Below are 14,080 nucleotides of genomic sequence, written 5' to 3'. Positions count from 1 at the left end.
TCGTTGACGCTGAAGTCGTGGGCCCTTGCTTTGCAGCAAGCTGCTCCCTGATTCGGTTGGATCTTCTCCTCGCTGAAGACTTAAGACTTGAAGCTGCCTTTGAAGGAGGCCGCTTGCCTTTGCGTGAACCAGCTTTGTTTGGCATGGTGATGATGGGTGTTGATGGTGATGTGGATGTTGATAGAGTGTTGAGGAAGTCAGACAAGGGAAATTGTTGAAGGAAGTAAGAGATTAGGGGGACAGAAGGAGAGAAACTTGTCTGTGGAAGAAAAATTAGAGATGTTGTTTTATGTGAGTTTTGAAGGCAAGCTCTGTGGACGGTGTGAACCTGAGGCCAGTGATTGTTCCTGCTTTTCCCTCACTTTCCACCTGAGACAATTAGGTAGAAATACACTCAAAAGCGCGGTCAACCTACTGGTTCATGTGAGCCAGAACAATCCATTGCCTAGAAGTCCCATTAACAAGTTCAGTTTGAGCTCGCACATCTAAAATGTTGGTATACAGCTAAGAGTTCAAACCGCCCAGCTACTACTCCATCTACCGCCCCCTAAAAGCAGGCTTCCTCTTTTCAGAAAACGCACGAAGAGCCTCATGTCTATCCTCCGTCTCAACGACCCCATCATACGCTGCATTCTCCACCGCCTCGCCGCCCTCCCATCCGTTCACTGCCTTGAGTGCCTGCTTAATAGCAATAGGCCCACCATCACAGATATCCATCGCGAGCTTGATACCCTCACGGAGCACCTTTTCCCTTGCGCCTCCCTCCTTCTTTTCCTCCTCGGGCAGAATTTCAACCAGCCGATCGCAGAGGCCAATGAAGTAGGCTTCAGGACCGGTAACACGGCGGCCGGTGAGAATGAGATCCCGCGCACGGGTCTTTCCGATCACTTCGGGGAGGCGATAGGTGCCGCCTGCACCTGGGATGATTGCGAGCTTTGTCTCGGGGAGAGCGACGGAGCTGTTTGAGCCGAAAACTCGGAAGTGTGTGGCTAGAGCGAGCTCGAGACCGCCGCCGAGGGCTGTAGACGAGACGGCGGATATTGTGGGAATTGGAAGAGCGGCGAGGTCACGGAATGTACCTCTCAATTTGGCTAGGAATGCATTTGTCCTGTGAAGATCGGTGATGGTTAGCTTTGCTGACCACAAGGCCAAGAGTTAAGAACACACTCTTCCTTGGTCATATGTAACCGCTCCTTCAGATCAGCACCAGCGCAAAATGCCGAGTCCGCGTTGCTGCCAATGACCAGAGCTCTGGTCGGCCCGTTTCCACCCTCGGCGGAGATTGATTGGACGTGCTGAGCCAGCGATGTGAGGAGGTTTCTGGAGAGTGCGTTGCGGGAATTCGGTCTGTTCAAGAGGAGAACACGAATGTTTCCGGAGCCGGGCGCAGGGACATATTGGGTCTGTAAGACAGAGTCTTCGGGGCTGGTGCTGTATCTGGCGACTCTGACGCGTAGTGAGACGGTCGGCAAGGGCCGGGTTGGGAGCGCGAGGCGCGCGATGCGGGGAGGCATGGTCGACAACAGGGCGGCGATAAAGCGACAGTGATCAAGCACCAGTTCGATTGAATAGGCCAATTGCTGCCGGCGTGCACTTCGGGTTCGACTATCGACGAAACAAGGAAGAAAGAAAGAGGAAGCTCTTAAAGATTGACGGCGGGAGGCTGTGGGGAAGCCGAGTTGCGGTGCGGGGAACCTTTCCCGGCCGACAATAAGCGATGCTAACATGGGGCATGACTATGGGTTGATTCTTGATTGTTTTTAGATTTTTATTTATATGTCAGTGTCTATATACATTGATTATGGTGCATGATTTACAGATATATGCATCAGGACCCAGATTTTGCTTTTCTGTCATTGGTTTTGCTCATAGCGTTGCTGAAGTACCTCCTGACTTCTTCATCGCTGGGCCAGGGTCCCCAGGTTTCTGTCGCCGTGACAATCTCGTAGGCCTCTTGCAAATATGGATCGGAATGAGCAGAGCTACTACAGTCACTAGCGTGCTCCGTCTGCATTAGCTTCTTTCGAAGTCGGGAGTAGCCCTCAAGATAGATGCGTAATGCAACTATCGTAGGCCGCATCTTCTTGTCGCCAGCTAGATATTCGCCAGAAAGCATCTTGAGCGTCGATGCATGCGAACTCATCCAACGCAGAAGGTTCAATAGTCCATCTAAGTCTTCGGCTGCGCCTAGAGCTCTGACAAACGCATGCAAAAGGGCAGGTGGCGGGACGTGAGGTAGAACAGGTATTGTAATCTGCGACTCGGTTCGCTCCTCGAGTGACGATTTGAGGGACTCGAACAATGGCGACGTCCGTGGGTCAACAAGGACAAGGGAGTCGAATTGAGATTTTAGCAGAATCAGGCCATCATTGATCATGTCTTCATGACTCTGCTTAGCAATTTCCAGGAGCGCTGCACTTGCTGGGTCGGTTTCGTCCAAAGATGTCAAGCCCTGTTTCAAGACATTTGGCTTCTTCCATCTAGTCGTCACTGCGGCGTGGAAGCTCTCGCAAAGCATTATAAACCCCGCAGAGCCCAGCTCAGAGTTGCATTGATCCATCCACCTGGAGACCTGCATTGTCTCATACCACGCAAGAACCACCTGCGTGTCCCGGCTAATTTCACTGATAGGAACACGATTTGAACGAAAACGTGTCAGCATTTGGATCCACGCAGAGGAACTTGGTGCATTCCGCTTTCGCAAAAGTCTAACTGCGTGTGCAAGGAGCCTCGGATACCAAGAGCGTTCCTTCCATTCTCGGTAACGGCTGGTGTAAGAAAAGAGAGTGGGAATGTTTGGCAGCGTTTCCCAATTATTCGATGCGATGGGGAAAACGTCCACAAGAGTGATAGGGCTGTTCATCGTCTTTCGCTGAGTGAGCCTGGAGAACCTGCACAAGAAGTGGATAAAGGCGGCGAAAAGGTACTCCGGTAATTCATTTAAAGCCTTTTGGGACTCGACATCCAAATCCTCACCAATGCTGAACAATGATCGAAGCTGTTGGTTTGACAGGTCACTACTGTTTAGGCAATCTATGCCTACTTGGAAGGTTGGCGCGTATTGTAATAGCGAGGCCAGTAATCTACCACTCGGGCGAATTCCTTCAGAAAGCATCTTCATGAGGAAATCACTCAACGATGGCGGCTCTGTGCGGGTATAGATCCAGTCTCGGGAAGAAGTAGGTTCTGGGAAAATTTCCAAGCCGTCGCCGGGCAATGCAAGCTTGCTTGGACGACGTTGAACTCTCGAAACCATCCTTTCCGACAGAAGCTTCGTGGCCATCGCAGCGTAAACTTTAGAATGGGGTGCAAGGCCACGGTCTTCATACGCCGTGAAACACGCCCATGCCTCTCGCAACGTTCTTGTGGCTTCAATTCGCGCCGCCCAGATCGCAGGGTGGTTTTCGTCCCTTTCTTTGCGATCCCAGAACCCTGAAGCACGCATCAAGGTTCTGGTTTGGATCGTAGGGCTATTGTCTGTATCCCAACCGGCCAACACGCCCAGGACTTGCTCCCAGAGTTGACGAGGGTAGCCCGCTTCTGTCATGTGGTCCAATACGTGCATCGCTCGGCTTTTCGCTCCACCCACTCCTTTATCAAAGTCGATGCCCGCCTTCTTCTCCTCCCATGGTGGCCACGAGGGCGCCTTCAGCTCACCGAACTCCCGTTCGGCCGTTGTCTTTTTATGACTTAGTTGTAGTGAAGCCATCCCTCGGTACCCTAGTCTAGTTACAGGCAAGGCGGGTTGGATTCCCGCCATTGCTCGTAGTAGATCGAACTGCGCTTGTTGGCGTACAGAGACTGAGACGAAGGGACGGGGCCCGGAAGGAAGAGAAATCCGATATAGACACATATTGAGTGTCTTCGCCATCTCACTGTTCCTCTTGTATTTCGCGGTGCGCATATAGAAAGCGAGCGCTTGGGTGATGGGGAGCTGCATTTCCGGCCACAGCCGCTGAGCATGGGAAAGCAGGTACGAAACGAGGCTCGCACAAGCTTTGATAGGGATTGCAGGCTCCTCTTTACTTTGCTCGTAGATGTGCAGATCGTCGGCATCCAGGTGTTCGAGAATAGATCGTAAAGAGTAGTCACATGGAGGCAGCCGCTGACCGGTGATGATATGCAGACAATATATTAGGACCAACCGGAAGGTCTTCAGGTCAAGATCATCCCGTCGAAGAAGCATTTTCGGAATGAGATACGGCATCCTTGCGCGAGAGCCGCTCCGGTCGACCGCTCGATCTGCCTCTAGAACGAAAATGCGAAGGGCAGCCTCATAGGCAGTGCTACTCTTTGCTACCCACGCCCAGGCCGCCACGTCCGCAATATCAAAATTCTGGGATTCCAGAAAATCATAAAATTCCCCACGCCCTAAGTTCTCTAAGGCATTATTGAGCTCCACTGAAGCGACATCATGCTTGGATATGTCTACATCCTTCCATTTCTCAAGAACAGGCTCGACAAACTGGATGTAATCCGCTATTATCTCGTGCAAGGATAGATTCCTTCCTCGCTTCAGCTTCTGTCGCTGACCAAGGGTCAGTGGAGCGTATATGGGCCGTTGGTGCGTCTCCCCGGTCAATGTCCAACTTTTAGCATGGGTATCAGATAGCGCCATGTTCTGCAGAGTATCGATCAAGTACTCAGACGGACTCGGCGTTTCTTTTTTGGTTCGCGATCGCTTCAGACTGGGGTTTGGATTTGCATCTAGAATACCATTTCCCTCAGATAAAGATACCCATGGCTTTGTGGCTCTGGTCGGCGGCGTGGATGATCTATTTAATCGAGACCACGTCAGCCGCGATGAGCACCAGAACTCGCATGCCGAAGGGTCATCGACATCGTCCATATATGAAGATTGATCGCGGGTTGAGGCATCGACAGCCGGATTTAACGTAATCGCAGAGATTGGACGAAAGTGCGTGCTATACGAGCATCCCTGTGCGAAAGAGTACGAGTTAATCCCGATTCTTGAGACTCCAGAGCATAAGGTTAACCAACCTTCCGGAATGAACGGCTGCGGATTTGCGCCGCTCTGAGCCGCCCGGCCATCGAGCGGTTCGGGACACATTTGCGGACCGATGACATCCATAAACATGGGTACCGGCTTGGTAGTTGCAGGGGATGGAGAGTTCGCCGCTGCTGAAGCTTGTATGGAGAATGTTGGATTCTGGCCTTGAAACTGGGGCACTTGGAAAAAAATCAGTCACGTGCAGAAGTAGCTGTCACGGGTTGCGCTTTTGGCCTGGCGCGGGTGAGGAAACAGTTCGATCCCTCTCTTGCCAGTCTACGAGTCCCCTCAATACGCGCCTTTAGACTATTCTTCCACTGTTTTTGTGGCTAATTCAATTGCTACACCAGATCTGTCATTGCGCATGATCATTTTATTCCCACTGTTGGGTTGGTTATCCACCTCGTCGAGTTCTTCCCGACCGCGCGCCAGCTCCCTCTGTTGGGCTATTGGCGCATCCGCTTCGGAGATCAAGGGCCTCGATCACGAATTTTGACCTCGGAGCTTTAGATCCCTTCATCTTCTCCGGTTCCTCCCAACTTCAGGATAAAAAGACCTCATAATCACAGGCTCTCAGTCGCGTCCTGCTATTTTCCCCGCCGCTTGCCTTAACCCCCTTGAAGACGACAGCGGGCCCTCGTTCTCGCGTCGAACCTGCAGCTACACACCCGGCGCGACTCCAAGATTATGAGCGCAGACGGAGGTGGAGACACGGCGATGGCGGCCACGAACGGCGAGCGCTCTACTGCGACCCCTGATCCATCTATACTGGCGACCCCGGGGAAGCGAAAGCGTGTGTCGAGTCAGGATGACAGGGCTGCTCATGAGGCGAATACCGCTTCGCTAGCGGATGAGAGGACAAAATTGCAGGAGACATTACGCAACCTAGTCGAAATCTTGAGCAAGTAAGGGCGACCTACTGTTCCTCAGACAATCGACTAGCAGAGATAGCTGACCACAATCAGGAATGATTCCGAGCTCCAGCTTCTGTCCTGCCCCCTTCCGTCCTCGTCCGTGAAATTTCGCTCAAAACGCGCGAAGCTCTCTGGAGACCGGGATGAAGCGGCCAGTATCCAAACTCGAGTCGCGTCAGACCGGTACAACACCCTTTCCGAATTTTTGAGCGACATCGAAAAAGCATCCACGGCCGTGATAGAGAGAAACAAGACACAGACCAGTGGTACCCCAACTGAGGGAACACCGGTGACAGAAACGGTCAACCGCATAGCTGCCTTCAAAAAGCTGCTCAACAGCCTTGTTCGTCAGGCGCATGTGAGCTCGACCAACGTCAAGGCGGAGACACCGGGAAATGGTACGGAGGAATCTGCAAAGCCCTCCCCTTCGCCAGTAGAAGTTCGGAATGATGGTGTGGTTCTCACGTTGTTTGGCAATCCGGCCAACCCCAAACAGCTTTACTCGAGCTTACAAAAATCGGTCAAAGTCCCGCTTTCGTCGGATGAAACAGAAGAAAACAAATACGTGGAAGTGCAAACACCCTTACCAGAGGTTGGCTTGCCTACCGGGATTACTGCCACCAAAATTACGCCTTACGAGAGCGAAAAGAAACCCAAAGTCGCGAAACGAACATTTGGTGAAGTCTTTGCTCCAAAGTCAACACTTCCTCAGCTAGAGCCACCACGAAGGGGTCGATCATCATCTCGTGCTTCCCATATTAGCTGGATTGACCCCTTCGACAGTGTGACCAACTTTAAAGGCTTCCTCGGAGACCGAAATAATTACTCGTTTTCTCAGCTTCCTTCCGGCAATTGGCTACAATATGGAGGAGTGACTTCTTCGCCATCTTTCTGGAGCCGCCGTCAAAAGCCACAACATACTCCGCAACACGGTGAAGAAAAGTATCACGAGGACCCGATCTTGTGGGCGGACGAAGACGCCTCGATACTCCAAGGGGTATATTCTTCCTTTGCCCCTTCTTTCGACAGCTCTGCGGCTGTGGTGCAGGCAGACTCCAAGAATCTGGTATGGTGGAACAAGCGGGGTGCGAAGCGCTTGAATGTCTTGTTATCAATAGCAGACGGTGAAGAGCTCGAAGAGTCGACGATTCAGCCAGGGAGCATAGGTGATCTAGATGATAGCGCCTTGGAAGAAATGGTCAAATCCTTCAATCCCGACGACTACACTGATGCCTCTATTCCACCAGAAACGGCGAAAGAAGCTCAAACGGACAAAGACACCAACGACCTGCTGACCGAGGTTTCGGACTTGCTAGAAACTCTGAGCTCTTATCAGAGAATCCGCACTCTTGAGCTGGCAAAGCCAAGTCAAACTCCCGAAGGAGATGAGACATTATCCGCTGAGGAAGGGCCCGATCAACCAACCGAAGCAGAAATGGACGTATACGAAACTTTGAGATCCAGCCTGTCTATTCTGGTATCGCAATTACCGCCTTTCGCGGTGGCCAAGCTGAACGGAGATCAATTGGCCGATCTGAATATCAGTCAAAAAATCCTGGTCGAAAACACAGACTATCCAGGCAGCATGGAGAAGGACGACCATACAATCCAGCAGGAGAGGGCAGCGGTTGCCGCAGCAGCCCCAGTGGCGAATAGGACATCAACACCCTCACGCCCACCCAATCCTCAAATAACATACAATCAACGTGCTTTCAACGCAAACACCCGGATTCAGCCGCAAGGAAGCTTCCAAGCTCCTCAGCCTTTCTATCCGCAACGACAACCATCAACTCCTGGTGCTTATACCCCGGGCAACCCGCAGCAATTCTCTGGAGCTCGCCCTCCAGCAACACCTGGTCAGCGGCCGGGTTATTATCCGGGGTACGCTCAACCTACACCGCAGTTCAACCAGGCCACTCCACAGGCGCCACCCTATCAAAGGCCTGGCCAGAACGGTTATAATCCATATGCAGGCCAAGCAGGTCCTGTTCCTGCTCAAGGCTCTCCACAACAGTACACCCCACGAGCCGGGCCGTCAACACCCTACAATGCAGCTCAATACGGACCTGGGCGCAGCGCCTCCCCACAAAAGCCACCATCTTCCTACGTACCTCCACGAGCGCCATTCATCCCCCCAGGCTCCAGCCAACAACAGCAACAACATCAACAGCAACAGCAACAACGATTCATGCAGCCTCCACAACCACAAGCGCAGCCTGCTCCGTATGGCAACTACACCCCCAACCAAACACCAAGCACATACTCCAACTCGGCAGCTGCAGTGACCTACGCCCGCAGCGCAGCCGAGCAAGCCGCCCTGATGGACCGAAATAAGGTTCAACTCGCGGCGCAGGGGTCCCCTTCAACGCCGCAGCCGCAACTATCAGTAGACCACCGCAGCTCCCAAGATCGGAGCGTGACGCCTGGTTCCAAGCAGAATGGTACTCCAATACCTCCATGAATTACTTTCTTCTAATTCTTCTTATCGAGATGCTTCAATCTTATTTCGTTTCTTCCTTTATAATCATCTTCCGGTTTACGTCCTTCTATAAAGATGGTAGGGGTGTTAGGTAAAGGTCTTGCTTTCCTTGCGGGATTGTGTGCTTGCTGCTTTTTTTGCTCCCTTTTGGTCTATCTCCTTCTTTCTCCCTATCAGTCTTCTTCTTTTTCTTCACCTTCTAGCTGTTCTGTACGGCAGTTCTAAGTTCACCTGATCATAGGGGAGAAAAGATCAGGTTTCGAGTCCTTGCGGTTCGTGGTTTATGGTTTGTGGAGGCTGATGGCGGACGTTTGTTTGCCTACATATACTCTCTCAGAACCTGCAACTTCATTCGTTGTATTTTCGATCCCTGCTACGAGGCACTTCATCCTCGTGGAGGTTAGTATTGGTATTATTATCACATTTTATATTTCCGATAAGTTCTATATTGATTTCCATCTTGTCGGAAATATCAGTAAGTAGCCTGTGAAGAGCAACCTAGAGTGGAGGTAAATGATCAAGTTGATCTTTCTATCAGCTCCTTCATATATCCTGCTAGATGCAGCTTCTTGTCCCTAGACGACGATTAAGTTAATCTGGGGCGTAGCTAACTGACAGTTGTTCCTAAGGTGGGCGATTGTGAGAGGGGGGTGGGGGTTTTTTATATATCAGCTGCTCCATATTTATATCAAATCTAAAGCGATTTCTGTCATTGTGCAGGTGTACTATATGGAACCTGATAGCCGAGTAGCACCCCACAGCCTTGACTGCTCAAATAAAATAGCATTGCACTTTCAGGAAATTGTCGCAAGAAATAAAATTCCAACAACCTTTAGCGCTGCTGGCGCTGTTGGCTCCATGAGGGGTAGTTAGGAACACGCATGCGCCTATCATACTCCGTACGTATCCAACAAAGTATCACTTGGCGAGAGAACAGCCATCCGAACGATGCCCCATCGGCACCAAACGTGGACATTCTCATTTCGAACGTGTTGATTGGCGTGATGATTGATAACCCTGGTCAGTTCGTCAGCCATCCATCTGCACCTGCAAGGCTTCCTCGTGACATTACGAGGGTAAAGGCCTCCTCAGCCGCGCGCGCGCTCACAATCTCATCATCAGCGACCCACGCTATGACAGAGCCGCTATGACAGAGCCGAAAATGGTCGAACACGCCGATTACACACTTGCTTGGATCTGCGCCTTACCACTAGAGTTGGCAGCCGCCGAAGCAGTCCTTGACGAGCACCATACCGTGCCCTCCACCGGCTCACAGAGCGAGTATAGCCTCGGGAAGATCGCCGGCCACAACATCGTTCTGGGATGTTTGCCATCCGGAGCCTACGGTACAAACTCGGTGGCCGGTGCCGTGGCACGTCTGCTGTCACTTTTCCCAAATGTTCGATACGGAGTTATGGTGGGCATCGGGGGCGGAGCGCCGGTTAGCGGTACAGGCATGGACATTAGACTCGGCGACGTGGTTGTGAGCAAGCCGATGGGCACGCTGGGGGGCGTGGTGCAATATGATTTGGGAAAGTCTGTCGGCGATGGGCGGTTACAGCGAACCGGCATGTTGAACCAGCCCCCGGCCATTCTGCTGACTGCCGTCTCGAGGCTCGAGTCGGAAATGATGCGGAGTACGGATGATTATATATCGAAGCAGATGACAAGCGTGTTGCTGAAGAACCCTGAGATGGAGGTGAGGTTCTCCAGGCCCGCTCAGGAAGACCGTCTTTTTCGCTCCACGTATTCTCATCCAGATGAAGGGGCCTCCTGTGTACGCTGCGATAACCAAGAGCAGGTCGATCGTGCCCCTCGGTCAACAACAGAACCTCAGATCCATTATAGAATCATTGCTTCCGGCAACCGCGTGATAAAAAGCGCCTTGGACCTGGATGAAATCTCTCAGAAGTTCAATGCCATCTGTTTCGAGATGGAAGCTGCAGGGATATTGAATCACCTGCCTTGTCTGGTGATTCGTGGCATCTGCGATTACTCTGACTCGCATAAGAACAAGGAATGGCAGGGATATGCAGCGTTGGTCGCGGCCATCTGTGCCAAACGGCTTCTCACACTTGTTCCTGTGTCCGGGTCCTGTGGGTCACAAATCTCCCAAATAAAGAGCAAGGGCCATGTGATGATCCCGTTCTTCGCGATTCTTGGGCCGAGGGGGCGTGGTCCGCGAGCTCAAGGAGCGAGTGCTTTGTAAGGATACCACGAGGTCTCGGAAATGTGCCGTCTCAGGGTTAGGGGGCGTAGGGAAAACCCAGGTTGCTCTTGAACTTGCATATGCAATCCGGGACCAAGATCCTGCGCGCTCTATTTTCTGGATTCCCTCAACGAAAGTTGAAGCCGTGGAACAGGCATTCAGGAAGATGGCTCAGTTGTTGAACCTAGGTGAGGGAGACGCAGAAGATATAAAATCCAGAGTCAAAAACTATATAAGCGCGGGAAAAGCTGGCTCATGGCTGCTGATTATCGACAACGCGGACGACCCTGATAGGTGGGTACCTTCCGAGACGTCGCAGGGTATGAAGGCCTTTCTACCTTCAAGTCAGGGAGGGTTTATCCTTTTCACGTCACGAAATCAAGGGTTAGTCAGTCAGCTTGTGGGTCCAGATGTTATTCAACTCTCTGAGATGGACAACATGACTGCTGTTGATCTGTTGAAAGCCTCGCTAATTCGGAAGGACCTGGCCGAGGATGCAACCTCGACAAGCGCGCTTGCCAGCAAGCTCTGTGGCCTACCTCTGGCTCTGACCCAAGCTGCAAGCTTCATCAACGAGAATGTCAGTTCACTGAAGACATACTTATCACTCTTAGAACAACAAGAGGAAAATGTAGTCGAGCTACTCGGCGAGAACTTTGAGGACGAACATCGATATCCAGAAACTGAAAACCCAGTATCCTCAACATGGCTAGTGTCCTTTCAAGGGATTCAAAAAGCTAGCAATCTTGCAGCGGACTACCTCTCATTCATGGCCTGCATCGATTCGCGAGATATCCCGCTATCTCTTCTCTCGCCGACCAAAACTCAGCTCGAGAAGGAGAAAGCGCTAGGGATTCTCAAGGCTTATGCCTTTATCACCGAGCAAAAAAAACAACCAACTAGTAACCATGCATCGGCTTGTCCATCTAGCCACTAGAAACTGACTGCGCAGAGAGCACCTCCTTTCAATACGGATACTGGACGTAGGTGATCGTCTTAGTAAAATATTTCCATCTAGCGACCCCGAAAACCGAGCTCTATGGCGCGAGTATCTCCCTCACGCTCAAGTTGTGCTTGAACAGAGCGAGATCGAAACAGACGGGAATGCCAAAGACGATCTCGCCGAGCAGGTTGGGAATTGTCTCCACGAGGACGGACGAATTAATGAAGCCGAAGCTCTCTTGCTACGAACTTTGACAAGCAGACAACTAAAGCTCGAGGAAGATGATCCAAAGCTTCTTCAGTGCATGTTCCAGGTGGCCGCAATACGTAGAAGTCGGGGGCGCTGGAAAGAGGCTGATAAGCTTCTGGTCCAAGTGCTGCAAACGAGAAGATCTGTACTAGGTCATGAGCATCCTGATACCTTGAATAGTATGGCTAGCCTCGCTCTCACCTTCATGGGTCAAGGGCAATGGAAGGAGGCTGAAGAACTTCAGATCCAAGTATCAGGGCTACAGAAGGCTACACTGGGCCTCCAGCATCCAGCTACACTCTTAAGCATGGCTAACCTCGCGGCAACATTCTTACACCAAGGACGGTTGAAAGAAGCCGAATCTCTTGAAGTTGAGGTGCTGGCTTTGAGAAAGAGTATACTGGGACCGGATCACCCTAGCACGCTAAAGAGTATGTCGAATCTTGCATCAACTATCCGAGATCAAGGGCGATGGGAAGAGTCCAAGGAGCTGGATGCTCAGGTGTTAGATTTAAGAAGGGCTATTCTCAGGCCTAAGCACCCCGACACGCTTATGAGTCTAGGCAATCTCGCAGCATCATTATGGGATCTGGGCCAATTGGAGGAGGCCGAGGAGCTTTTTGTCGAGGAGTTGGAGTTGGAAACAGCTATTCTAGGGCCTGAGCATCCGAATACCCTGTCGAGCATGGCCAATCTCGGGTCAATCTACTATGGTACTGAACGATGCAAAGAAGCTGGAGAGCTTGAGGCCAAGGTTTTAGAGCTAAGGAAGGCTATCCTTGGTGATGATCACCCAGACACGCTACTTAGCATGGCTAACCTTGCAGCAACCCTCCATAAAGTCGGGAAGTCCAAGGAGGCTGAGGAGCTTAGCCTACAGACGCTTTTACTACAAAATACCAAGTTAGGTCCTGAGCACCCAGAGACTTTGATGAGCATGGCCAATGTGGCAGCCCTTTACCGAGACCAGGGACTATGGGAGAAGGCCGAGGAGTTTGCCGTGCCGGCTTTGGAGCTTCGGAAGGCCAAACTGCGAGCTGCACATCCACGCACGGTGATGAGTATGTACAGCCTCGCTGTCATACGAAAAGGGCAGGGGCGCTTCGACGAAGCTATTGCCTTGCTTGGGGCATGTGCAGAGCTACAAGAGGCTCATCTTGGAGGTGACCATTTAACTACCATCGACACCAGGTCAGAATTGGAGTTGTGGAGACAGGATTTCCAAGAAGCGCAGAATGTTGAAGCGAGTCTTTCCCCGCGGGAGAAACCCCGACGGCTTTTTGGTTGGAAACAGAAGCCATCTGGAACCGAGAAGTCCAGCCGACGATTCTCATCCTTCTTTCTACCCTCGAAGGCATCTCAATCAAAGCCAGAAGTGCGGTGATAATAATGGAATTCACCGGGCCGATTCCTTTAATTCGCCAAAGGAAAGCAGAGCAGAGGGGTGTCTCATTAGCGCGAGACCTGAGAGAAGAAGGTTGCAGCGGGAGTCGGCCAACTGCCCGTGGTGGATATATCTTTCCCCAGGTTTGGATGCCCACGAAACATATAACAAGATGATCATCTCAGTGATCCAGTCAATAACGTATTCCAAGTCTGGATGGCCATTGTATGCTCATTGTTTAGAGATGGGGTAGGATAGGTACCGAGTGGCCGTTTAGGTCATAACAGGAGATTTCGTTCCCTTGCACGATTCTTTATGAGGTCTAAGCTCTCTTGGTCTGTGTCGATTTGTGGAGAGTGGACTAAATTTCTTGTATCAATATATCTTACGTGGACCTACGTTTAATGTCTAAGATGTGTGGAACGGACAATCATGAAAATAGTAGTAATCAATAATCGAAAATGATAGACTAGATATAACCAAACTAAGACTAGAAGAGGACAATGAAACGCTTTATGATACACCGAAACCGTCGAACCACAAAACCTCGAGTTATGTGTTCAAGAGAAACCTAAACAAAGTGCATGATCAAAAGACACGGCATGAAGGTAACTGCGCAAAAATAGAAAACGAAAGTCCAATTCCAAATCATTCCCAAGCACACTGTCATAGCCAAGTGACATCTGTGTTCAAAATAAGGTTCAATCCAACTCCTTCCATCCATCTAGTGTTCATCCGACCAATTCTTTGCAAAGTAAAACAGGAGTATCAAGGTAGAGAGGCAAAGCATTTGGTGCTGCGTGAGATCTCGAAATGGTTCGTCAAGCCGTGCATGTTGATTAGAAGGTAGGTACGCGAAGGGGGTATATGTCGTAGCTTAGATCATGAATA

The 14,080-nt window shown here is 51.1% G+C and overlaps 4 protein-coding genes across 4 annotated transcripts; 2 read left to right on the top strand and 2 right to left on the bottom strand.

Moving 5' to 3' along the window:
* Positions 1-220: 220 nt before the first annotated feature.
* BJY04DRAFT_186173 (putative mitochondrial methylglutaconyl-CoA hydratase (Auh)) lies at positions 221-1,679 on the bottom strand. The gene is made up of 2 exons (XM_073710859.1): positions 1,168-1,679; positions 221-1,108 (listed from the first exon to the last, which is right to left on the bottom strand). Exons 1-2 carry the CDS (start codon positions 1,512-1,514, stop codon positions 538-540), a joined length of 918 nt encoding a protein of 305 aa, XP_073572652.1. The 5' UTR covers positions 1,515-1,679; the 3' UTR covers positions 221-537.
* Positions 1,680-1,743: 64 nt separating this feature from the next.
* Positions 1,744-5,131, bottom strand: BJY04DRAFT_226889 (uncharacterized protein). Its single transcript, XM_073718510.1, has 3 exons — positions 5,002-5,131; positions 4,027-4,939; positions 1,744-3,996 (listed from the first exon to the last, which is right to left on the bottom strand). Exons 1-3 carry the CDS (start codon positions 5,086-5,088, stop codon positions 1,829-1,831), a joined length of 3,168 nt encoding a protein of 1,055 aa, XP_073572651.1. The 5' UTR covers positions 5,089-5,131; the 3' UTR covers positions 1,744-1,828.
* A 567-nt stretch (positions 5,132-5,698) lies between these two features.
* BJY04DRAFT_226885 (uncharacterized protein) lies at positions 5,699-8,758 on the top strand (the record flags this gene model as incomplete). The annotated part of the gene is made up of 2 exons (XM_073718509.1): positions 5,699-5,916; positions 5,977-8,758. The coding sequence occupies 2 exons, from the start codon at positions 5,699-5,701 to the stop codon at positions 8,384-8,386; spliced, it is 2,628 nt and encodes an 875-aa protein (XP_073572650.1). The 3' UTR covers positions 8,387-8,758.
* Positions 8,759-9,551: 793 nt separating this feature from the next.
* On the top strand, positions 9,552-13,306 carry BJY04DRAFT_226883 (uncharacterized protein; the record flags this gene model as incomplete). The annotated part of the gene is made up of 11 exons (XM_073718508.1): positions 9,552-10,538; positions 10,591-10,609; positions 10,649-11,327; positions 11,566-11,612; positions 11,649-11,753; positions 11,784-11,856; positions 11,887-11,929; positions 11,966-11,984; positions 12,021-12,236; positions 12,273-12,798; positions 12,997-13,306. 11 exons carry the CDS (start codon positions 9,552-9,554, stop codon positions 13,187-13,189), a joined length of 2,907 nt encoding a protein of 968 aa, XP_073572649.1. The 3' UTR covers positions 13,190-13,306.
* Positions 13,307-14,080: the final 774 nt, after the last annotated feature.

This window comes from Aspergillus karnatakaensis, assembly GCF_047715665.1.
Source record: "Aspergillus karnatakaensis strain CBS 102800 unplaced genomic scaffold BJY04scaffold_17, whole genome shotgun sequence".
NCBI classification, from domain to species: domain Eukaryota; kingdom Fungi; phylum Ascomycota; class Eurotiomycetes; order Eurotiales; family Aspergillaceae; genus Aspergillus; species Aspergillus karnatakaensis.
This window is presented reverse-complemented; position numbering and strand designations above follow the sequence as displayed.